General features: G+C 48.1%; 2 protein-coding genes across 5 annotated transcripts; one reads left to right on the forward strand and one right to left on the reverse strand.

Annotated features, from left to right (window-relative positions):
• Positions 1-1325: 1325 nt before the first annotated feature.
• Smtnl1 (smoothelin like 1) lies at positions 1326-17768 on the reverse strand. 4 transcript variants are annotated; one of them, XM_090347661.1, is made up of 9 exons: positions 17665-17682; positions 11628-11779; positions 7100-7743; positions 6357-6489; positions 6190-6241; positions 4848-5003; positions 4588-4702; positions 4259-4410; positions 1326-1614 (listed from the first exon to the last, which is right to left on the reverse strand). In XM_090347661.1, exons 3-9 carry the CDS (start codon positions 7739-7741, stop codon positions 1470-1472), a joined length of 1395 nt encoding a protein of 464 aa, XP_090203787.1. In that variant the 5' UTR covers positions 7742-7743; positions 11628-11779; positions 17665-17682; the 3' UTR covers positions 1326-1469. The 4 variants fall into 4 exon arrangements, with proteins under 4 accessions (XP_090203787.1, XP_090203786.1, XP_090203783.1 ...); XM_090347660.1 differs by lacking the exon at positions 17665-17682 and adding an exon at positions 13888-13984; XM_090347657.1 differs by lacking the exon at positions 11628-11779 and having other exon boundaries at positions 17665-17768.
• Positions 17769-18400: 632 nt separating this feature from the next.
• Positions 18401-21319, forward strand: Timm10 (translocase of inner mitochondrial membrane 10). The gene is made up of 3 exons (XM_090348741.1): positions 18401-18479; positions 18934-19046; positions 20895-21319. Exons 2-3 carry the CDS (start codon positions 18976-18978, stop codon positions 21094-21096), a joined length of 273 nt encoding a protein of 90 aa, XP_090204867.1. The 5' UTR covers positions 18401-18479; positions 18934-18975; the 3' UTR covers positions 21097-21319.
• Positions 21320-24393: the final 3074 nt, after the last annotated feature.

Below are 24393 nucleotides of genomic sequence, written 5' to 3' on the forward strand. Positions count from 1 at the left end.
GGTCTGCACTTGTCTGGTCTTGAAAGCCAGAGATGAATTCTGGACATGGTCTGAGTCTTTGTTGATAGAGGGCTGGGGATGCCACTGCCAGCTAACAACATATGACCTTGGCTTTCAGAAGTCTGTGGGCAGATCACCCCTGGAAAGGTCCCCCACAGGTAACACCGCCACTTTATTTTATTTGCCAGTTGTGGGGCTTTAGCTCAGGGCCTGAGCACTGTCTTTGGACTTTTTTCTCAAGGCTAGAGCTCTACCATTTGAGCCACAGCATCACTACCAGCTTTTTTCTGTTATGTGGTATCGAGGAATTGAACCCCGGTCTTCGTGCATGCCAGGCAAGCACTCTACCACTAGGCCAAACTCCTGGCCCAACACCACTGCTTTATAAATGAGGAACTGAGGACCTCAGTGGATGGCTGTGTCCACTCTGACACTCGTACAGTCCTCCATGGCCTGCCTGGGTTGTCTATTTGTTGTTTATCATGATTTTTTTTTTATCAACCACCAGATAAAGTAGCAGATAAAGCCAGGCTGGGTCATTAGCTGGAAATAATAACCTGCCCCGGGGTCCTTACCATGATGGGCAAGGGAATGAGACAAACAAACCAAAACTACAGCCAGTCTTGGAGGGAGTTCATTGAACGGGGCAGAATGTTCTGGTGGCTCCTAGAAGCCACTGGAAAACTGCTACTAGCTGTATAGAGACAAAAAGTGGGGCAGAAAAAGAGAGAGGGGGGGGGGAGATTGACAGGGGAAAGAAATCAGCACAACTTTGGGGCCAGGAGTATGGCTTAGTGGTAGAGTGTTTGCCTAGCATGCACAAAAACCCAGGTTCAATTCCTCAATACCACATACATAGAAAAAGCCAGAAGTGGCACTGTGGCTCAAGTAGTAGAGGAAAGCCCAAGGATATTGCTCAGGCCCCGTGTTCAAGCCCCAGGACTGGCAAAAAAAAAAAAAAAGTGGGGCAGAGCTGGGTACTGGCCAGGAGAGTTTATGAGACTCTTATCTCTAATTAACCACCCAAAAGGCAGAAGTAGACCTATGTCTCAAGTGATATAGTGCCAGTAGCCTTGAATGAAAAACCTCAAGGATCGTGCCCAGGCCCTGAGTTCAAGCCCTAGGACCAACATTAAAAAAAGTGAAGCACCTCCTTCAGGCCCCCCAAGAATCTTTTACTCCTGCCTCATCCTGGGGTCCCCCCTATTAGAGAAGTGTGACTGTGAGAACATGAACTGAAATATAGGTTCTATGTTTATCTTTGGCCACCACCTATTGATCCTGGAGTGTCAGGGTGGGAACACATTGCATGGTGACAACAGGGGTTACAAAACTACTTTTAATGCCACTGTGGCTGGTGCCACGTGCTCCCACCCACACCCTGGCTCTGCCGCCTCATACAGCAGAAGCCAGCCCAGGGCCAGGGCTGTCTGCTGGGCTCTGTCTGCCTCCACCCTGGGCCAGGCAGCTCACTTCTTCTTGGTCTTCACCAAGCCTTTCTGCACGAGGCTGCGGTACAACTCCTGGATGTAGGTGTAGACGCACTTAGAGTCAGGCACCGCCAGCCTTACCATGTCATCCACTTCCAGCAGCTGGGCACAGTCGGCTAGTTTCCTGAGGGGTGGGATGGGTTGGGGAGCAGAGGGTCAAAAGTGAAAGGGAGCAAAGGAAGTGGGCGGGGACAGGCTGGCTTGGAGGAAGCTCACAGAATCTTGTATGTTAGAGCAGGGAGGTCACCCAGCCAACCATCCTATTGTACAGATGAGATAAACCAGGCCCTGGTTAAGACTCAGCCCAGTTCTGTCTGATCCCAAACCAGCTTTCTATGGCTTCATATGACATCATAGGAATCATGGGAATGGGATATCTGGTCTTTGTTCTCCGATATCTCTCCCTTGTGAGTGTGCATGCACATGTACACATGCATGTACACACACACACACACACACACACACACACACACACACACACACACACACACATACACCTCTATCTATCCTCTGGAACCAGGGGCTACTGCTAGGCTAGTCCCCTCAGGAAAAACTAAAAAATAGAATAAAAAGGATCCTAGCTACTCAGTGGCTCACACCTATAATCCTAGCCATTCAGGAGGCTGAGATCTGAAGGTTGTGGTTTGATGCTAGCTGGGGTAGGAAAGTCTGTGAAACTTATCTCCAAAAAGAAGTTGAGCTGTGGCTCAAGTGGTAGACCACAGACGACCAGGGAGAGCACCTAGGCCCTGAGTTCAAGCCCCAGGACCAGTCCTGTGCATTTATGAAGAGTCTACTGTGTGTCAGACACATTCGGCAGTGGAAGAAGCCAAAACGTCCTGCCACTCACACCACCAGCAGTTTTGTGGCAGGAGATGGACAGAATTTAGAGGTAGGGGTGCCACTCAAAATACCAACAGTTTTGTGGCAGCGCAGGGCCACGGGGAGTGTCCCACTGTGGACAGTGGGTCTGGTACTCTTTAATTGGGTCCTGGAAGCCTCTTTAAAGACAGAACGTATGTGCACATCTGGGGAAAGGATTCCAGACCCAGGGAACCAGCAAAGGCCCTGGGACAGGGCTACTTGACTGCATTTGAGAAGCTGCATGGAAGTTAGCAAGTTCTGTTTTCTCTCTTCTGTCCTTTGAAGCCATTAGATAGATAACTCCAGGCTCTGCTGAGCCCCAGGGACTGAGCTCATCACCTCTGGGGCCTTAGTCCCCTGTGTCAGGGCTTTAAGAGACTATTCTAAATTTGCATACAGAAGAGGAACAGAGCCTAAGGTCAAAGTGAGTGACAGCCCCAGGTCTATCCGATGCCTCTGGCACTGGGTCTCAGCAGTCCCAGGGGGCCAAAGCCGGCCAGGGGTGCTCACAGTAGAAGCAAGGCCCCTGTGGGAATCTGCTGATGGGGCTGAGACAGCTGGGCTGCAATCCAAACTTGGCTGGCCTGGGAGCTGAGGGAGGGCAGGGACTAGAGGGGCAAGGCCTTCACTCCTGTGGGGCCTAGGGGTGTGTGTGTAGAAAGGTTACCCGGCAGTGTGCCTGATGGCACCCGCTGGGACACTGGCATTAGCCATTCCCTCCTCTTCATTCTTGGACTCCAAGGCACCTGCGGGGTGGTGGCTGTGGGTTGAGACTCTTTTCTCTTTACACTTATCTTCCCACCAAATCCCATGATGAGAAGCTTCTAGAAGAGCCTCAGAGCTAGGCAGGAGTTTGGGTTCAAATCCAGCTACTCAGCCTCAATTCTCTACCCTCTACTTCTACATGGCCCATCTGCCTCCACTCCCTTTGCTGCCTGATGCCCCGTGCCAACCTGGGGCATCTTCTGGTTAGTTAACTGGTGAGTCATCCACCTTCCTTTGGCTCTAGCTGGCTTGGAACCAGAGGCCAGGCAGCTGCAGAAGAACAGTGGCCTGTCAAGAGGGCTTGGACTCTCAGGAGGCAACGCCTCTAACATCCCCACGTGTCAGCTGGATCTCCACCAGGTGGCTCAGAGCCTCTGCCTGCTCTCCATGCTGGAAAGCACTGGTGCTCCTGGTAGGCAGCGATGGAGGCCTCAGGCTCAGGCTGGCTATGGTGACAGTCTCTTTCTCTGCTGGCCTCCACTGAGAGTTCCTCTGTTGGAACTCAAAGTCCTTCAGCCTTACAGTCATAAATGCTTGGTTTCCAGATGTGTACTGCCAATCCTGATAGCTATGTCTTTGTTTTATTTCCTTTCTTCACTCTTCCTCACTTTGTCCTTTCTCCAGCTGTAACATCACCCCTGACACATGGCTGTATGAGCCTAGGCAATAACTTCTGTCCAGGATCCAAATAATCAAATAATAATGATCCTAACAATGGTGCTAGTGTTTATTATCATATGATAACATAGCACTCGCTCAGCTTTTTTTTTTTGCTCATGGCTGGTCTCTCGGATCTGTCTACCAGTTCTGGTTCTGAACCTTGATCTTCAGATCTCAGCCTCTTGAGTGGCTAGGATTATAGGCCTGAGCCACTGGCGCCTGGCTTGAGTTTCCTTCATGGTACCTATCATCCCCTGATGCTATATTTCACCTTTATGTGTACATTTATGACCTGCTGGGGCCAGTGGAGTACTTGCTTAGCATGCCGAAGCCCTGGTTCAGTCCTCAGTACTTACCCACTCTCATTCTTTCACACACAACACCTGTGACGCACGGCCCTATGCTGTGCCTCCCGACCCTATCTGAGGCAGCCAGGGCACCCACCAGGCCCAGCCACGGTGTGGCTGAGGCTCCCTTACTCTGCGGTGGAGAAGGCCAGGGTGAAGTTGTGCCTGCGCTTCGTGGGGTCCAGGGCCGCATAGTCGAAGGCGTCCGGGAAGAACTTGTGGATGAGGGCGCAGAAGGCCATGCCGCTGCTCCAGCTGGAGGAGAAGTTCTGGATGTCTACGTGCTGTGGTGTGGGGGGAATGAGGAGGTCGTGGTGAGCCTGGGCTGCAGAGCCTGGACTTTGCCCCTCCCTGCCCTGCCGCCCCCGCCCCCGCCCCTGCTTTGAGATCTGCCCCATCCAGAAGGGAAGATCTGGGGAAGGGTCCCCTGCACTGTGTGGGTGTCCCTGCCCTTTGCCCACCTCGTAATTTCTTGTCATGGCCCGGCACCACTCCAAGAGCATGTTCTTGACTCCACCAATGGCTGCCCCTGCTGCCTTCGTGTTCCGGAACAAGGCAGTGGGGCCAGAGGCTGCCCTGTGAAAGGGGGTACACAGGTCAGAGCAGAGACACTGGAGACCACAGAGGACTCCCATGGCAGGGGAGGGGGCTGCTCACAAATGTCAGTTAGTGGTCCTCAGGCCTCCCTCCCTGGACCCTGGGGAAAGCCCAGCTCTCCTACCCGCCAAACTTGTCCAGGATAGCTTTGCGGTTCTGTGCACGAGGAGGCCCCCGGGGCCGCACGGGAGCTGACACCCTGCGTTCTGGTGCCCTCTCCTTCTTCTTCTCCCCAGAGGGAGTGGGCTCCGTGGGACTCTGAGGCACGTCGCTGGACTCGCTACATAAGAGTGACAGGAGGGGGTGGGGGTGGGGGGAGGGAAATGGGGACCAAGTCATGTGAAAGGTTATCAATGTATGGGAATTAATGCACCATCTATCTGGCAAATATGTAACCCTTCTATTAATTACAATAAAAATATATGAAAAAAAAGAGTGACAGGAGGTTGAGTGGGGCTGGGAGATCTTCACAGGATGCAGGGAGGGGGCGGTGGGGAAACTGGGTGGGTCACATGCAATTGTGGCAGTTCTGTAGGGCATACTTTTAATTTTTTAAATTTTCCTGTGCCTTGCTGATACTCGGTTTAACTTGGGGGAGCATGTGGTCTGGTGAGGCCATGTGTGCAGAATGAGGGCACGCTTAAGGGCTGACTAAGTCAGGATTCTGGCCTTGCTCTTATTTGTTATGTGACTAGGATCACACTGTTACATCACATCTCTGAGCCTCCCCTTTCCTTGTCTGTAAAATGGGGACAGGGCTGTCTATGTATGACAAAGTGGTTATAAGGCCAGTGGCAGGTGGATGTGCTTGCCACATACCTGTGTAAATGCTCAGTGAACACACACTACACTCTGAAAAAGGGACCAGGAGTGGCTTTCAGCCTGATGTGTGACTGAGTTGTGGTGACATGAGCTGAAAGGTAGACATCCAGCATCTGTTGTGGTCTAGGCACTGTGCTGCAGGGCTGCAATTTGAGCTTCCCAGTCAACCTGTGGGTTACACACAATCCCTCTGACCACTCCACAGATCGGAGGACGCTGTGTGTTGGACTGAAGTCACAGTGCTGCTAAAGGGCAGAGCCCTTGTCCAAACTCTGGCCCTCTGGAGTGCTGTACAGATGATCCTGACACTATGGAGACACAGTGGGCTAGTTGCAAAAAGAGGCACTCTGGAGACAAGCTGGGGATACTGAGGAGGACCCCGGCCGTGGAGAGATGGACCTAGCAGGTATCCCCCATGCTCCTCTCACTTGCCTTGGTATCCTGAGTTCTGTCCTGGGACAGAAGGTGGAGGGCCAAGAATCCTGGGATACCTTGAAAGCTGGGGCTGAGGAGGCCCAGAAAGAGGTGAAGGTGGACTCTGAAGGGTGTAGAAGTGGTGTGTGTGTGTGTGTGTGTGTGTGTTTGTATGTGTGTGTGTATGCGTGTGAGGGGTGGTAGAGCTGGAGCCCCAGAGCGGGTATTACCTGGCTGAAGGACTGGTCTCTCCGGAAGCTGTAGAGTCTGGACCCAACCCATCTGGAGGAAAGGAACAGAAGAAGGGAAGCTGGAGCCATCAGTGATGTGCCCTTTCCATCTTCCTCCCCCAGGCCCACACTGACTGCATCCTTTGGGCTCTTGGGCCCTTGCTCACCTGAGCTAAGGCTGTGGCCCTCCTCGGTGGGGCTCTCAGGCCACTCCTCTGGGGAGCTGGGAGTTGCCACGGCCCCTTCCTCTGACTCTTTCTCTGTGTCTTGCTCCTGCTCTCCAGTGGGTTCTCCTGGCTCCTGAAATGAACAGGTCTGTGTGGGTTCACAGCCATACAAGCACTGGCCTAAGGTTCTGTGAGGGCATCAGAAAGATCTGGAAGGCAGCCTGGAGCCACAGTGCTGTATCCCCAGTGGCACCACCTCTTGATGTCAGTGGAAAGAAGACTGGACTATGCTTGAAATGTTCCCCATAAGAGCTGCGTGTCAGAGGGTTGGTTCCCAGCTTATGGTATTGTTGGCTGTGACAATGCCATGGACTAATGGACTCATCCATGGATGACTTTATGGCTGAACAGGCTAACAAGAGGTAGGGCCTTAGTTGTCCGTGGCACCCTCCTGTTTCTCTGTTTCCTGGCCACCATGAGATGAACAGCTCTCCTCCGACATGCCCTCCTGCTGCTAAGATGATTCTGCCTGGCTTCAGGCTTCAAAGCTTCAGAGACTGCTAACCATGGATTGAAACCTTCCAAACCATCAGCCCCAGTAAAGCTCTCCTCCTTTAAGTTGATCTGCTCAGCTATTTTGTCACAATGATAGAAAAACCAACACACACCAAGTGAATAATACTGGGAGGGCTTTCTTCCTGAGGAATAGAATATTCCAGAATCTCTTTTTCTGCCTCACTCACCACAAACTCCTTTGCCTCACTTCTGGTCTCCTCTTTCCCATCAACCTCTGGAGGTTTAGCCTGGGCTTCATCTTTTATGTCATCCTGCTTCTGAGATTCAGTTTTGGCCTCTTTGTCTAAGGCCTCCTTTCCAACATCCTCCACCTGCTCACATCTGTCTCTGTCATTCGCCTCAACTTTTTCTGCAGACTGGGGTTTGGCCCCTTTTTCATCAGCCTCCTGCTTCTCTGAGACCTGTGTGGCTGGCTCATTTCCCTCAGCCTCCTTAGATTCAGGTTTGATCTCCTCTTTCCCGCCAGTCATCTCTTGAGAAGCTGCTGTGGTGTCTTCCTTTCCATCATCCTCCTTTACAAGTTCAGCCTGGGTTGCTTCTTTCTCACCATCCTCCTTCTGGGATTCCACCATGACCTTGACCTCAGGTAACCCGTTTGTTTCCTCCTGTAATTCTGCTGAAACACCATCCTCAGCTGGTGGGTTTTCCTGCGTTTCTTCCCTTTCTGGAAGCCCCTCTTTGGTGTTCATTCCAGCCGTGTCTTTAGTCTCTTCCTCTGCAGATATTCTGCTTTTTGGCATCCCGGGATCCTCTGTGGTTGGGGAGACAGTGGTCCCATCCTCAGAGAGCTTCTCTTCCTTCGGATCCATTTCTGGAAAGAGAAAACAAGTGATCCTGGTTATGATCCATTCTGGAGTGAGGCGAAGTCCTCACCCTCTGAGAGCTCTGGCCCTGAAGTTAGGATATTTGTGGTTCAATCCTGGTACCTCAACTACTTGGACCTGATCTGCACACATGTCCCGTGGTGATCTTTGATAGGAAGGATCCAGTGCAGCTTCCCCAAAGGTGGAGAAGTCAGGCTATGTCAACTTGATGTTGAATGGTGTTCACCTAATGCTCTCTCTATAGGGTTTCAGCATTGACTTTAAAGACCACTGAATCACACAGTGCTTTCTTTTTTTCCTATTAATATTATCACTACTACTACTACTTTGATGCTGAGGATGGAACACTGGACTTCACACATTCTAGGCAAGCACTCTGCCACTGAGCTGCTTTCCCAGCTCCCCATGCAATGCCTTTCCAAGGATTCTGCCTATTTTTTTTTAGGGGTTAATGACTCCTTTATTATTGAATTATACTGCAAAGTTTACATCTACGATTAGTCAGGAAAAAATGTTTGCACTTACACCAAGAACACATTTACTCTAATAAAATAAAACAGACATCGACAAAAGACCAAGAACATGTTTTAAAAAGTGACTACATGTTTTACCAGGTCCTACTTTGCTATTTTGGACCATACTGTTCCTATTAGATAACTGACTTTACATATATGTTAAGTCTGATGATTTATTTCCTACATTTTTGAAGATTAAATGGAGTATTTTTTTTTTACAATTTCTAATTATAAGCAAAGTTTGAAAATGAAGTAAGAGCAAATAGCTTTGATCTAATATTGGAGTAAAACATGGCCCCTCTGTGGCTCATCTCAAGGAGACACTGTTACTCAGAGAGGTAGCACTTCAGATCAGGACTGAGTTTTCTGCTGTCTGAACGACTAGACCCTCTAAGTACTTCTGGTCTCAACTACAAAAGATAAGTGAAACTGCCTACAAAATATTTAAAAAGCTAAGTATCAGATAATGCTAATTCAAATAAAATTAATATGCTAATCTAAATGTATATCTTCAAGCTCCCTTTAAAAATTTTTCCTTTTATTTTGGATGACATTAAAAATAGCTTACATTTTTTAGTGTGCTGTATGGTCAATAACTGTAAAGTTTAAAATTTTTATGTTTCCCTTGATTCTACTGAAATTATAATTACATACAACTCTTATTGACCTAATCAACATACATGAGGTAAGTTTAAGCTAAAAAAAAAATCAACCACAAAAATAGTTAACCACTTTAAGATTACATAAAATCATAATGCCCATACCACACATTCAAAGTTTACAGCTTTAAGTATTAATGTAATTATATGTAATTTAAAAGCAAAAATTTTTTGTGCCTTAAAATCAAATTATATTAAAAAAGGGGAAAAATGGCTGGGAGTTTGGCCTAGTGGTAGAGTGCTTGCCTAGCATGCACGAAGACCCAGGTTTGATTCCTCGGTACCACATACATAGAAAAAAGCCAGACATGGTGCTGAAGCTCAAGTGGTAGAGCTCTAACCTTGAGAAAGTCCAAGAACAGTGCTCAGGCCCTGAGCTCAAGCCCAGGACTAGCAAAAAAAAAAGGGGGGGGAATAACATGGCAGAATTTGGTTTTGGTAATAGAAGACAATGTACAATGCAACAATAAATTCAAATGGAACAGGAGAGCAGTGTTTCAAATTCTAACTTCTAAACAAATACACCCACATACTTGTCTAAAAAATATTTTGGTAATAAATTGACTGAATAAATGTTCTGCTATAAATAAAAAGTAAAAAATTCCAATCAGGTTATAGCTAGCTTTCACCCTTCTAAATCATGCACAGCCAGCTAATAGTTCTCTGAGACACCTATATATTGTTGCCTTAAGGATTCTTGCTAAAATCAAACTGTGTTAATGGGTCTTACTGAAGTAGGACTTCCATGATACTAGAAACCATTTAGATTCTGCCTATTTTTGATTAAGCCAGTTAAGGTGCTCACAGTTCAAATCCTAGCATCCCAGTAGGCCTGTGGAAAGATGGCCGCTTGCCTCCTAAAGCCCAAAGCAGGCAGGAATTGAGACAGAATCTGTTTCTATTATATGCATTTTGTAGTGACTTACTATTTCTGGCAAGTGATATTGAGCTTCTGTTTCCAACGGTGATATACATGTGTCTTAAAAATTTTATTGAGTAGGGCTGGGATATAGTTCAGTGGCTGCCTAACAAGTGCAGCAAAATCTTGTGTTTAATCCCTAGTACCAGAAAAAGACAGAGTGCTTGCCTAGCACACACAAACACCCGGGTTCGATTCCTCGGTACCACATATATAGAAAAAGCTGGAAGTGGTGCTGTGGCTCAAGTGGTAGAGCTCTAGCCTTGAGGAAAGCCCAAGGACAGTGCTCTGATCCTAAGCTCAAGCCTGGGACTGAGGGGATGGGAATTTAGCTTAGTGGAAGAACACTTGCCTCACAAGTGCAATACCTCGAGTTCAGTCCTCAACACTGCAAAAAACAAAATACAGAGCACTGGATTTTAGAATAAGTTAACTCAAAACAAGGCATTGACCAAAGTAAAAGTTCAGCTACTGATGTAGCTAAATCACAGAGGTGGCGTGATATATGCCTAAAATTTGGGACCTCAGCTGGTCTGTGGTGGTTCCAAAGAAGAGTTTACTTTGATGAGAAACAGAATCACACTCTCCCCCACTTATGCCCTTCTGACCCCACTGGCGACAGTGCATGCGTATGTGTGAATATGGCTGGGATGGCAGCATAACCAGATACTTCCTATTTAAGTACTTCCTCCTTTGTGTGTGTGTGTGTGTGTGTGTGTGTGTGTGTGTGTGTGTGTGTGTGTGTGTGTGTGTGTGTGTGTGTGTGTGTGTCAATCATAGGGTCTGGACTCTGGGCCTGGGTGCTGTCCCTGAGCTCTTCAGCTCAAAGCTACCACCCTACCCCTGGAGCCACAGCTCCACTTCTGGTTTCTAGTGGTTAATTGGAGACAAGAGTCTCATGGTCTTTACTGCCCGGGCTGGCTTTGAACCTTGATTCTCAGATCTCAGTCTCCTGAGTAGCTAGGATTACAGGTGTGAGCCACCGTGCCCATCAGTACTTTCTACTTAACACAGGATCTGCATTAATAGGGTGATTATGCCAGCTCCTTTATCTCCTTGCTCTTCTTGGGGGGTCTGGTTACAAAGAAAACAACCCTCAAATAGGGTTGCAGGCATGACTCAGAGAGTAAGAAAAGTAGACACTACTGTCATGGGTTAAAAATACCTCCAGGCCTTGGCAGTACTGTCTTTCTCTGTGGTAATGCCCAGGGCACTTGGGTAACTGGGACAGGAGATGGGAGACAGGCAGATTGGCAGATGAGGGACAGTGCTCTGCACTGTCACCCACTCAGGTTTGGCTACATACAGACTCAAGAGTCCTGAGGTCCCTGAAGTTGGTGTCCTCCCCTCAGTCCTTGGCTCCTAGGAAGCAGGATGGGATTTGTGTAGATGCCAAGGATGGGATTTGTAACTATATGCAAAGCAGCCAGGTGCTGGTGGCTCACACCTGTAATCCTCGCTACTCAGGAGGCTGACGTCTGAGGATCCCAGTTCAAAGCCAGCCTGGGCAAGAAAGTCCATGAAACTCTAAGGGACAGTGCCCAGAGTTCAAGGCCTAATACCACTCCCCGCCCCATGAGATGTGCAGGCTATTGATTGGAGGGGTCTGAAACGGCACAAGAGCAATGTATTGAAGGGGTAAGGGGAGACATGAGCCTGGGCAGTTGTGTGCACATTAGCAGAATGCTGCAAGGCTATGGAGCTGGTCTCAACCCCCTGCTTTCTAGTTCCCCACTCGGAGCCCCAAGCAAGTCCCTCAGGACTCGGTTTTCACTGACCATGACAAGGTTTATCCTAGTCACATCTTCCAGATAGTGTTCAGTGGCAAACAAGGCTCCCCCTGGCCAAGGTCATCATAAAAGCAGCTGCTTCCCATCTCCTTGGAGCTACAAAGTGCTTCATTAGCACACAATGAGATTTCAGATTCCACCTGGTGAAGAAAACTGACATTTGGTTTAAATTTCACTTAATTCACTTTCCCCTAAATCTATTCGGACATGGACTTTTGTTATTCATTTGGTTGTCTTCGTTTGTGCCCATCCTGGGGTGCTTGGGGCTAGCATTTTACCACTTGAGCCATGTCTCCACTTCTACGTTTTTGGTGGTTAACTGGAAATAAGACTTTCCTGCCTAGGCTGGCTTTGAACAGGGATTCTTGGATCTCAGCCTCTTCAGTAGCTAGGATTACAGGTGTGAGCCACCTGGCGCCTGGCTACTTGTGTTTTCTTCTTGTCGACTGTCTCACTGTTATTTTTTCCCCTGAAGCGCAGGTACTGTGCCCTTGTAAAGTACCACCTTCAACAGAATAGAGTGAAGGCCAGCTGGCCTGTGCTGCAATCTGGCTCTCTCTTGGGTGGAGAGGAACATCCATCATCCATTTTGAGCATCATCCATTTTGGAGTCTTCTTGTGATGGATCCCAGCTCCCTCTGTTACTGTGTGACCTTGGACATGCTATCTCCTCTCTCTGTTTTTAATTCCTGGAGATAAAAAAACAGGTCCCATTGGGATAGGGAGTTTGGCCTCATGGTAGCGTGCTTGCCTAGCATGCATGAAGATCTGGATTCAATTTCTTAGAATCGCATACATAGAAAAAAAAAGGCCAGAAGTGGTGCTGTGGCTCAAGTGGAAGAGCTCTAGCCTTGAGAAAACCCAAAGACAGTGCTCAGGTCCTGAGCTCAAGCCCAGGACTAGAAAAAAAAAAAAAAGGTCCCATCCCTATGGGATGGGGGAGGGAGGACCTAGGAAACCAACCTATAGGAAGTACTTGGAAAGAGTTTAGGGCACACACTAGCTCATGTGGCATAGGCTGGCCGTGCTCAGTCTGTGCCAGGGTGAGATTCTGACCTGCTGCTCTCCAAGGCCTTTATTGGTGAGACAAAACAGAGAGAATTTAGTGTCAGTAAGATGGAAACAAGACCTTCTCACACCTCCAAGTAAGGCAGTGTTTGGCTAAGGCATAGCTGAGTAATCGTGTCATCTCTTCCTTCATCTACTACCACAATTAGGGTACAGAAGAGGAAGAACAGTGGTGCGTACCCCTCCCCCATTAACTACCCTTTCATCACCTCAGCTTTCCCCCTTGTAGGTTTGTCATAAATAAACAAGAAGGGAAGAAACTCAGAATGCTGAGAAACCGGAGTTAACCCCCACCATCCCAATTCTCACAATTTCACACCATTTGCAAGCTCCCTGCTTTATCTGGATGTCCTAATCTCTGGTCTTTCCAAACAGGTATGCTGTTGGCCCCAGTGAGCAGATTAGAAACCTGAGGCTGGGAATTGTAGGATGGATCAATGGCTAAATTATACCTACAATGCGGGGGGGGGGGTGTCTCTTGTTAGTCTGAATGGACTAGAAAGATATTGCTCCCACTGGCTCTCCAGCCCAATGCCCCTTCCAAGGCTCCAGCATGAAGTAGGGGGCATGTCGATGGTAGGGAGGGGTTCCTCTAAGCATGTGGACACTTCCCTTCTTCTAAGCATACACCAAGCCCCTCTAGAGTTTCTCCACTCCCTTTCTGGACTTACTCTCCACTTCCTTTCTTCTTTTTTTCTCAGGAAGTTCCCATATCATCCTTATCTTGTGTCCAGAAGAAAGCTGCCCAGGGGCCCCACTTCATTCCCTAAGGAAGTGCTGCGATGCTTGTCCTCTGCCACCCAATGCATGGTCCAGCGGTCCTGAGGCTTCCGAACTCCCCCACCCCAACCAGGGTCCCGCATTGGAGAGGTCACTCTCAGGGGCCTACAGTCAGCTTCCTAGCTCAATTCAAAAGACCTGCAAAGGTCTCTACTACTGCACTATGAGAGGTCCTTTTCTGGGGTGGCCACCTGAGGCTATGCTGGGAAGTCAAGGTTCCCCCAACTCCTCAGGGCTGAGTCCCTGTCCTCAGGGATCTAAAAAGAGTGACACATAAATGATGGAGAGAATTAGGAAGGAGCAGGGATTTCTCTCCTTGGAGTTCCGGGGTACTTGGAAGGTGGGAGCAGGAGTTGGTCAATAAAGGGGACATTTAGAAAGGGGCCCGGGCTTCTCCTACCTGTGGGTCCTCTGCCTGTGGGCTTGGGAACTGTGGCTTTCCTCTAGCTGAGATGCCTTGCTCCAGGCTGCCTTTAAGCATCTAGTGTCTTCTAGTCCCAGCTCATCGTCCCGCCTTTCCCCCCTTCCCCCCTTCCCCCCCTCCTACCCCCACTTCCAGAGGCCTGGGCTGCCTGAAGAGCATTGTTTACTGCGCTGTTGGTACAACACTTTTCCCAGACTGGGAGGCTCAGGTTTCCCCCTGAAGAGCTGACAGGTGGTACCTTTCAATCACACTGCGTCCCTCCACACGTGGCCCTGGCAGCATCAGTCGTGTGATCACCTTCTCCCCAAGGTGCTCAGACCCTGGGGACCCTGACCAACATCTGCACTGTCCACCCTGAGTGTGGTGGACAGCCCTCTGGCCACTCCTGCCTATCCAGAGCCCAGAGACCACCTCCCACATCCCCTTGTCCCTGGAGGTTCCTTTACACAATCCCTTGTACTTTTTCCCAGACAAAACAGCTGCTCAAGGGTGGGCTAAGGAGGGGGTGAGTGGGGGCAGCTGCTCACACAGGGGGATCTCTAGGGGCTCAGAAGGGGAGCGGGGCAAAGGGGGACAGAGATGGAGTGGGCTGACAGATTGTTGGATTTAAGTCTAGAAAATGTGTAACGCCTGGGGTTGGTTCTGTTTTGAGTGGAAGGTGACTGCCACACAATTGGCTCTGGACATATTTTTTGTGCCAAACTGAAATTTTGCTCAGGAAAAGCCAAAACAAGTCTTTATTCTCACAATGTGCCGGACAATTTAAAAGAAAGGGACCACTTGAAGAACGTGGGCAGAGGATAATGTGATCACTAATAAAGCTTGTGGATTCTTCCAATTCTCCTTCTCTAGTCTCCACAGCTCAGTTACCCTAGCCTATCCCCAACCCCTCCCCCATCCTTCCCCTTCCAGTCCCTGCCTTCTGTTCCTTAAATACATTGATCTCTTTCCAGACTCAGGACTGGCTTTTCCTTCTGCCTCTCTGCCAGATGGGTCTTTCTCAAGTTTCTGGACTTTGCTTAAATTTCATTCTTTTGAAGAGGTCTTTTGTGACCTCCAAATTCTCTCCACCACTTCAGCTTCTTCTATATTGCACATAATACTTAAACCCTAAAATGATCTTGTCTATTTCTGTTCTCTCTCTCTGTCATTAGACTCAATACTCCCTGGGGACTGGGATTTATCTCTGGGATCCAGGTTGTACACTTAGAGCCTTGTAAATTGAGTCCTTGTTAAAGGTTGAATTCACTAATAAACCCATAAAATAGAAATTTAGGCCTCATGCCTGGTGTGATTTGAAAGAGATCACTTTGTGTGACCAGGTTTGGGGACCAAGGTCAAAGAGCTCAATATTAATGGTTAACACTGCCTTCATGTTTCCTTCACCAGTCCTGAATTTCTCTCAGGGCCCATGGCAGACTCAGGGTTTTTGCTCTGGGACTGGAAGCCACTGGAAAGAGTGAGGACAGTCTGATGGAGACGTGTGCACAGCAATCTAGGTACAAGACCTGGTGACTTGGTCCAGATTCTCAGCAGCAGAGGTGAGGGGAAGGGGTAAGGAACAACAAGAGGCAGGGCTAGTTATCTCTTCAAGCTAATGGAATAGTCTTTCACTTTCTATGCCGATTCCCAGGCACTCCAGGGAGACATATCTCTTTGCATTATGTGCACCCAATGAGGAAAGTCTGGGTGAAATCCTACCCTTCCTTTGGAGTTGCGGTCCAATGCAAGAGGATAATACTGGTCCACAGTGAGTGACAAATCCATGACTTCCCTCTGTAGGGTGGGAAAGAGGGGCCAGAGCTTCCATATATGGAAAGAGAGATCAACAATCTGGATGACCTGTGAGGAGTCCCACAATATTTTCAAAAGCCAGAGTTACCTGGGCATGGTGGCACACACCAGAAGTCCCAGAAGTCAGGATGCACAGCAAGAGGAAAGTCTGAGAGGCTAGCCTAGCATTAGAGCATGACTCTGTTTCAAGCCCAAGGTATAGGCTAGGGATAGTGTTTGGTATTAGAGCATTTATCTAGCCTAGAACATATAAGACTTTACCCAGAACACACACACACACACTCGTGCGCACGAACACTAAAACTATCTGAACTCAGAGCCTCACATTTTCTAGTTAATTTTTAGATAGTCTTGCATTTTTCCCTGGCCAGTCTAGACTACACTGCTCCTAATTATACCTACCTATGAACCTGGGGTGATAGGAATGTATCATCACATTCAGATTTTTTTGTTGAGATGAGGTCTTGCTAACTAACATTCCCACATAACCCCAGAGCTGGCCTGTAACGAAGTAGGCTAGGATTTCAGAAAGCCTGGGGCTGACTTTGAACTGTAATCCTCAGATATCAGCCTCCTGAGTAGTTAGGATTACAGGCGTGAGCCACCAACACCCAGTTTTAAAAGGTCTTTTGTTGTTGTTTGGGGTTTTATATTTTTTTGTCTTTTCTTTTTTGGTACTGGGGATGGAATCTAGGATGATGCACTTGCTAGGTAAGCACTTGGCCACTGAGCTACATCCTCGCTCCAATTCAATGGGGTTTAACAGGTAAAACCAATGAATGGTGATGTAAGTCAGATCAGTGGTAACTTTAGGAGAGTAAGTATTGACTGGCCAGATGCATGAGGTAAATTATGAGATAATGATAACTTTTTTGAGTATAGGAAGTATTTCATATCTTGATCTGGGTGTGATTCATTATATGAATGTATATGTTTTTCTTCATTTATTTTCCCATTCTTTCACACAAAATTCAAACTTATATAAAGCTATGGGCTTCACTGACATTTTCATATATATAATATATATGAAAAAACCCATAACATATATGTATATAACATACTTTGGATACAGTCAACCCTGTTACACTTTTTTTTTTTTTTTTTGCCAGTCATGGGCTTGAGCTCAGGGCCTGAGCACTGTCCTTGGACTTTCTCAAGGCTAGAGCTCTACCACTTGAGCCTCAGCACCACCTCTAACTTTTTTCTATGTATGTGGTTCTGAGGAATCGAACCCGGGTCTTTGTGCATGCTAGGCAAGCACTCTACCACTAGGCCAAACTCCCAGCCCTCAACCCTGTTACAGTTTTGTCCTCTCCTTTCTCTTACTTGTTGCCTTCTCTTTTCCAAATAGTCCCTCCTCTACTTTCAAGTATTTTTGAAATCTAGATTCCATATGAGAGAAAACATGTGATAGGTGTCTATCTGTGTCTAGCTTATTTCACTTAAAATAATGATCTTCAGTGTCATTCATTTATCTGCAAATGACATAATTTCACTTTTTATGGCTGAATAATACTCCATTGTGTCCATATATCAGACTTATTTGTTGATAGGCACCTTGGCTGCCTGAATGTATGTGTGTGTATAAATTTTAATTTTTATAGAGCTGAGGGTGTAGCCCGGTGGTACAGTGGTTGCTTGAGTCCCTGGATTTTTGATCCGCAGCACCACAAAAGTAAAATAAAGCTTCAGATTCCCGTGCTTTGCTTCTTTACTGCCATGCTATAACTTGGTTTGATCACCAGCCATCTTAAAAAGAATCAAAGTTGAGTTCTTAAGGGCCGATGTTTAGAACCCAAGACCGTTGCAGTAGGTGTACGGCTTAGCATATCCAAGCGTAGCATATGAAAAAAGAAAAAGAGGCAAGGCCCCTCAGTTCAGTCTTCAAGACCTTCCCGTCTCCCAGCTCCCAAACCGGGACTGGCTTGGACAATTACAAAAGTAGACTAACCAACTTACCTTCTCCCGTGGGTAGTGTATTCTGGTCATCCATTTACATCTTGCATATTTAGTTTGCTGGGAAATAATGTAGAGGGGAAAAAATCAAACTTAATTGAGTATATAAATATATCTTTTTTTAAATCAAGAGTCCGTAGTTTTCCTTCTCGAGGGTGGCGGGGAAGTGAAGCGATCACCCGTACTCGCCTCTTCCCCCACGCGCCGGGCCCGGGGCGGTTCCGGCGGGCGCCGACCCCATTCCTCTTTCGGAATCATCGTTCCCGTTCCTAGTTTGGAAATCCTTCCTGTTTATGGCTCGGAGCGCCGAGCCGACGCCGGGTGAAAGACACCCCCATATAAGTCTTCCCCTCGAGCCCATCTCCGGGAACCCCGGCGGGGGTCGCCGGCGTGGCTCCGCGCCCCGCCGAGCCCGGCCTCTCAGACCGCGCCGAGCCCCCAAGCCAGCACGCTCCACGGTCTCCACGGCAACCCTGGGACGTCGAGAGCCAATCGGATTGGAGGCCCTCTGCGCAGGCCTCCGCCCGGGTCTCTCTGGTAACCCGGCATTCGAGAGAGCGGCCTTCTGCCGTCAGCCAGCTCCGGAACATCCCTCTCGATGGTAACTGATTTCCCAGAGTGCCTTGGGGGGTCTCTCCTTCCGGGCTGAGGAAGAGGCGGGACTTCCTCCCCGGAAGTGATCCACGTGCCTTCGCTGTGGTCTTCCCTGGGCTCTCCGCAACTTTTGATTCCTCCCCTTCCCTCCCCATTCCCACCACCCCCCGCCGACGTTGGCGGGTTGTCTCGGGGGCAGGGAACGTGACTCGCCGCGGGCCGTGGTAAGTAAGCCGTGGTGTCTGGCCACAAGGTGACCCCGGTGGAGGCATTCCTCGTTTTCAGAGGTTCTGCCTTCTGAAGGCCGGATCCCAAGCGCCTTGGCCCCGCGAAGGCTCCAGCTCCCAGAGGTTGCAGCCACCGCGACTCTGAGCGTTTCTGCCTCGGCCTCTTGATCTAGTCGGGGGGGAGGATGGAAGCGGGGTGGGGGGGGGACTCCGGGACTCGGTGTCCAGCGCCCCACCGCCGTGACCTCTCGAGTGACCTTGGGGCTGGGCTTTGGCTGCCTGAAGGCCGCTTTTCAGATAACCGAGTGGGGTGGTCGAGCGCCACGGAGCCCGTCGCCTTGGCCGGGTCTCAACGCCCTGTGACTGTTCGACACCCCTCCCCCCCATCACCCTGGGTTTGTGAGAGGGTTGAACGGAAGGGGTGGGCTCTGAAGTTGACGTCTGCTCCTAGGACTAGAAAGTCTGAAGGTTGCCTTCTACGTGCTGGGCCGAGATGGATCCGCTGAGGGCCCAACAGTTGGCAGCGGAGCTCGAGGTGGAAATGATGGCCGACATGTACAACAGGTAACCCGGGAGTCACTCCGAGATACCCTCACTAAAGACATGCGAGCCCCAGGGAAGGCCCATGCCTGAGCTCATGCCAGTGGGCCCCGGCGTAGTATTGTGGGCAGGTTAGTTGGATATGAAACTGACATGAAGGAGTCCACCAAAAAGAGAACCTCAATCCAGACTGAATGGTTTCCAAGAACGCTTGAGTATTTGTCTTTTGACAAGTGAGTTTAAACCTCTTTTTTGGTTGGGGGCGGAGCTAGGTGGGCGTTCTTTGACTGCTGGTAGGTATGTAGATAGATAGATAGATAGGTACATACCTACATACATACCTACATACATACATACATAGGGTTTGGCTCTGCATCCCAATCTTGCGTTAAGCTCACAATTCTGTCTCTGCCAGGACTTGTTTTGAACCACTATCCTCAGATCTCAGCAGATCTTAGGCTCGCCAGTAGTTAGGATTACAGGCATGAACCACTGGTGTCCAGTTATTTACCCCCCCCACCCCACTTTTTTTTTTTTTTAGGTCGGTCATGGGGCTTGAACTCTGGGCCTGGGCGCCCTCCTCTTGAGCCACTTCTGGTTTTCTAATTAATTGGCGATAAGGGTCTGGGCTGGCTTCAAACCACCATCCTCTGATCTCAGCCTTCTGAGTAGGATTACAGACGTGAGCCACCGAGCCCCGCTTATTTACCTTTTTATAATCCTCAAAAGAATGAAATTTGCTAGGAGCTGGTGGCCCACACCTATAATCCAAGCCACTCAGGAGGTTGAGATCTAAGGACTGAGGTTTAATACCCAACCAAGGTAAGAAAGTCCATGAGATTCAGATCTCCAGTTAACCACCCAAAAAAAACAGAATTAGAGATATGGTTCAAGAGAACCAGCCTTCAATGAAAAAGCTTAGGACAGTAACCTGAGTTCAAGCCCCAGTATTGATTGGCGCTAACTAGCTATTAAAATAACACAGATTGCCAATAATGTTTACCTCTTAGACATATAAATATGAAATACAAAGGCCCTTAGCATTCAGCCCAACATAGGAACGAGTCAGTTATCTATGTTTTAATTTTTATTGTTATTGTAAAGGTAATATACAGAGGGGTTATAGTTACATAAGTCAGGTAATAAGTACATTTCTTTTTGGACAATGTCACCCCTTTTTTGCTTTGTTTTCCCCTCCTATCTCCATCCACAAGTTGCATAGTTAATCCCCCCCCCCACTTTTTTGTTTTTCTGTCAATCATGAATCTTGAACTCTAGGCCTGGGTACTGTCCTGAGCTCTTCTTGCTCAAGGCTAGCACTTTACCACTTTGAGCCACAACTCTACTTCTGATTTTTAGGTGATTAATTGGAGAGTTTCTTGCCCAGGCTGGCTTTGAACCACTGTCCTCAGATCTCATCCTCCTGAGTAGCTAGGATTAAAGATTTTGAGCCACTAGTCCCTGGCTTTCATTTCCTTTTTGTTGTTGTTATTGTTGGTTGTGGGGCATGGACTCAGGGCCTAGTCCTTGTCCCAGAGCTCTTTTGCTAAAGGCTAGCAATTTTCCACTTCAAGCCACAGGGCTTGAAGCCACTGAGCTTCTTTTGTTCAAGGCTAGTACTCTACTACTTGAGCCACAGCTCCATTTCTGGCCTTTTCAGTTTCTTTGGCACTAAGGAATTTCTCTGTGTCAGTGGACCTGAGCTCAAACAAGGTTCCTACTCTCAAGAGCATTCATTCCTAGATGGTTGAGATATAAAACATGGATTTATTCTGCTTTCTTGGAGATGAAACCAATATAGCAAGGCAGGAATGGTTGAAGGTACCTGAGTACCACAGAAAGCTGACTACATTGTCTTGTTTCTCTTGGCAGAATGACCAGTGCTTGCCACCGAAAGTGTGTACCCCCCCACTACAAGGAAGCAGAACTGTCCAAGGGCGAGTCTGTGTGCCTGGACCGGTGTGTCTCCAAGTACCTGGACATCCATGAGCGGATGGGCAAGAAGTTGACCGAGTTGTCTATGCAGGATGAGGAGCTGATGAAGAGGGTGCAGCAGAGCTCTGGACCTGCCTGAGACTCTGGATCGCGTATACCTGGGTGCACTTTACCTCTTCTGGTCTATTTTAAGTGTCCCCAGGTGGGTGTCCTCTATGAAGACTGCCCTACCTGGGCTTTCTGGAGCATCTCCAGGTGTTCCAGCTGTGGTAGAGCTCTCTCCTGATTGAAGAAGGGGTATTTGTCACACTGGTATGTGACTGTGTATATTGTATATATATTAAAGCAAGTTTGTTGACACCGACTAGTGTGCCAAGCTCTGTGCATAGCATTTGGAAGTAAAGAAATCAGATACACCTTCTACCAGCAGAGGGAGTCTTGTGCAGTGTTTGAAATGTGCACACTGGTCAGCTTACGTTATGCCCTGGAGTCTGCCCACTTGCTGTATTGCCCAATATGTGGTGCTTCTCTATGTTATCTTTCTTGTCTATAAAATGGGGATCAGAGGTCTTATGAAGACTCAAGGATCAAGAAAAAAAGAATTTAAGACATTGAATGGAGGCAAGCAGCAGTGGGATTTAAGAAGCAAGTAACCAGCCTCTTACAGGTGGCCATAGCACGATAAATGAAGGGCCCGGATTCACAGAAAGTGATTCAGGAAGGGGCCTGAGAGATAGCTGCTGTCCAGTGCTCACCTGAATCAGACTGCTCCTCAGTCTTCTGCAGAACCTGGGCTAAAGATCCTGTTAGGAAATGGAGGCTCAGAGAGGAGGCTCCTGGCTGGAGCCTAGGGAAGTGAAGCATTATTGCTGTCTTGCTGAGCAGGGGCTGGGCCCAAGTCCTAAGTCCTGAGTGTCCTTGGGTACAATATGACTTTCAGAATGTGTGGGTCATTCTGGATGGGATTTTGGTTGACAAATCACACATAACAACAATACTTGGAAACTGGGCCTGCAAGGTAGGTGGTATCTGGGATAAAACTAGATCATTGGAGATGGAGTGAAGGCCAGTAGAGGCAGAGAGTTTGGGGTTTCCAAGTTTAGAGTTAAGCCTTACTGATTGTGTTCAAGTCTCCACTCCCGTCTTCTAGCTGAGTGATCTCTGGTGTGGTACTTAACTGCTCTGTGCCTGTTATCCCCTCAATTGCACCTAATTCTACCCACCTAAACTGCTTAGTAAAGTGCTTCACATACATTACTTAGTAACATTAGCTCTGCTCATTGTTAATTTTGATGGGAGATGGAGGTACCAGATGAACCCCTGTGAAACCTCAGAGTTGTCCTATCTGGGAGTTAGTAAGGCCCCTTGCTAGGTACGGCAGTGCAAACACAGGTCAATAGGTGGCGCTGTCTGCTCAGGTCTGTGCTGTGGCCAATTCTACAGTATATCATTTGTGTGTTCTCTGCCAGTGTCCAATTGAAAATGAGGGGAGTAGTGATGTTACACACTACCTATCCTCAGGCTTTGCATGGATCATCCAGAGGTGTAAGCAGTGCATCATCACAGGAACTAACAAGGCACGGCAGAGGTAAGAAGGAGAGTTCAGCTGGAGGGAATAACACTAGGGAAGGCTTTGAAGTGGCAGGAAATTTTGGGGCGCTCAGGAAACAAGAATGGTTGGAGTGCTGTGTGTGAGGAGGTGATGCTGGGAGATGAGGCATGAACACAGCCCACTTGATTGGACTCTTGGCACTTCTACTGCTAAGGGCAGCAGCAGCAGACTTGAGGGTTTAAACCCTTCAGGGACAAAGATGGGTCTGCATTTTAGAATCTTGCTCTTGGTGCCAGCAAGGTAGATAGTGGTAGGTGAGGAATTAAAGGGAGACATGGTAAGGAGGCCAGGAAGTGAGAAGGTGTTATTTAAGAGCAGCTCCCATGTTTTGAGCTGCTGTAGTTTTCTCTCCCCTGTGCTCTTTGATCATAATTGCCACCATTGCTAACTTTGCTATTGTGTACCGGTACTAGGGGTTGAAACCTGGGCTTGGTGCTCTCACTTGGCTTTTTCCACTTGTGGCTGGCGTTCTGCTATTTGGACCACATTTCCACTCCTGGCTTTTTGGTGCTTAATTGGAGATAAGATTCTCTCAGAATTTTTGCCTGAGTTGGCTTTGAGCCTCAGGTCTCATCCTCCTGTGTAGCTGGAATTATAGACAGGATCCAGGGGCACCATGTACAATTGATTGCATTACAGTGTGTTCACTAAACTATTCAACCATCAACACTAGCTAATTGCACATTTTTATTGCTCCATTAGCAGTGATTCCTTATTTTGTGATAACCACTAATCTACTTTCTGTCTCTCTGGACTTGTCTATTCTGGGCATGTCCTATAAATGAAATCGTAAGTAGCTTCTTGTGTGTGGCTTTCATTTCACATAATGTTTTCAAAATTCACTCTTGTTGCATGTATTAGTTCATTTGTTCTTATGGCTGAATAATATTCCATATACTATAGAGTTTTTTTTCCCTCCATTTACCAGTGGATAAAGAATAGGACTGCATTTTTATTATTTATTTGTTTGCCAGTCTTGGTTCTTGAACTCAGGGCCTGGGCACTGTCCCTGAGCTCCTTTTGTTCAAGGCTAACACTTTACCATTTGAGTCACAACACCGCTTCTGGCCTTTTCTGTTTAATGTGGTAATAATGAGGATCGAACCCAGGGTTTCTTGCATGCTAGGCAAGCACTCTACCACTAAGCAAAATTCTCAGCCTGACATTTAAACCTTTTTAAACTCAAACCTTGATGCTTTCACTTACAGGTTTTGTATAGAATCCTAAGACTTATGGGGCTGAACCCACGGGCTGGGAGAAAAGCAGAGTCCACCACAAAAGTTACAATATTAAAAAGGCAACTTTATTAGGAGAGCTCCAAACTGACCAGTGGACTCTGGGGCTGAGACTGCAAACCCACCCTGCCACCTGGCTGGGGTTTTATAGTCCAAAAAATTAGTTCTAATAGTTGCCACACTGGGCCACAAAATGGGCAGGGGTAAGCAAGCAAGTAAAATACAGAAGCAGAACTGAGCAGTTAATTTTCGGCTTAGCTTATAACATTTGCTTATCTCAGCAGCTTGGAATAGCTTATCTCAGCAAAACATTTTGCAACAGCTAGCCTCAGTGTCTATGTTCCCATCTGATAAATGGGAACTAGGTCGTAGTTTAACTTCTTTCCAGGGGGATCTGGCTATATCATTTCATTTACATTTCTTTGGGGGGGGAGGTGTGTCCTGGGACTTGAACTGGCCGCTGTCCCTGAGCTCTTCAGCTCAAGGCTACTGCACTACCCCCTGGGCCTGAGCGTTGTCCCTGAGCTCTGCCTCAAGGCTGCTGTCCTACCCTTGAGCCAAGCCCCACTTCCCAGTTTTCTAGAGGTTA

Source organism: Megascapheus bottae, chromosome 16 (genome assembly GCF_031878675.1).
Source record: "Megascapheus bottae isolate mThoBot1 chromosome 16, mThoBot2.hap1, whole genome shotgun sequence".
NCBI lineage: Eukaryota > Metazoa > Chordata > Mammalia > Rodentia > Geomyidae > Megascapheus > Megascapheus bottae.

Excerpts from the sequence above, each read along its gene's own strand:
- Smtnl1 (XM_090347657.1), bottom strand. The coding sequence starts at position 17,698 with ATGGATGACCAGAATACACTACCCACGGGAGAAG. Across the intron at positions 4,703-4,847 it reads ATCCTGGACAAGTTTGGCGG|GGCAGCCTCTGGCCCCACTG; the intron begins GTAGGAGAGCTG and ends CCCCTTTCACAG. Across the intron at positions 4,411-4,587 it reads CCATGACAAGAAATTACGAG|CACGTAGACATCCAGAACTT; the intron begins GTGGGCAAAGGG and ends CCCACACCACAG.
- Timm10 (XM_090348741.1), top strand. The coding sequence starts at position 18,976 with ATGGATCCGCTGAGGGCCCAACAGTTGGCAGCGGAGCTCGAGGTGGAA. Across the intron at positions 19,047-20,894 it reads ATGGCCGACATGTACAACAG|AATGACCAGTGCTTGCCACC; the intron begins GTAACCCGGGAG and ends TTCTCTTGGCAG.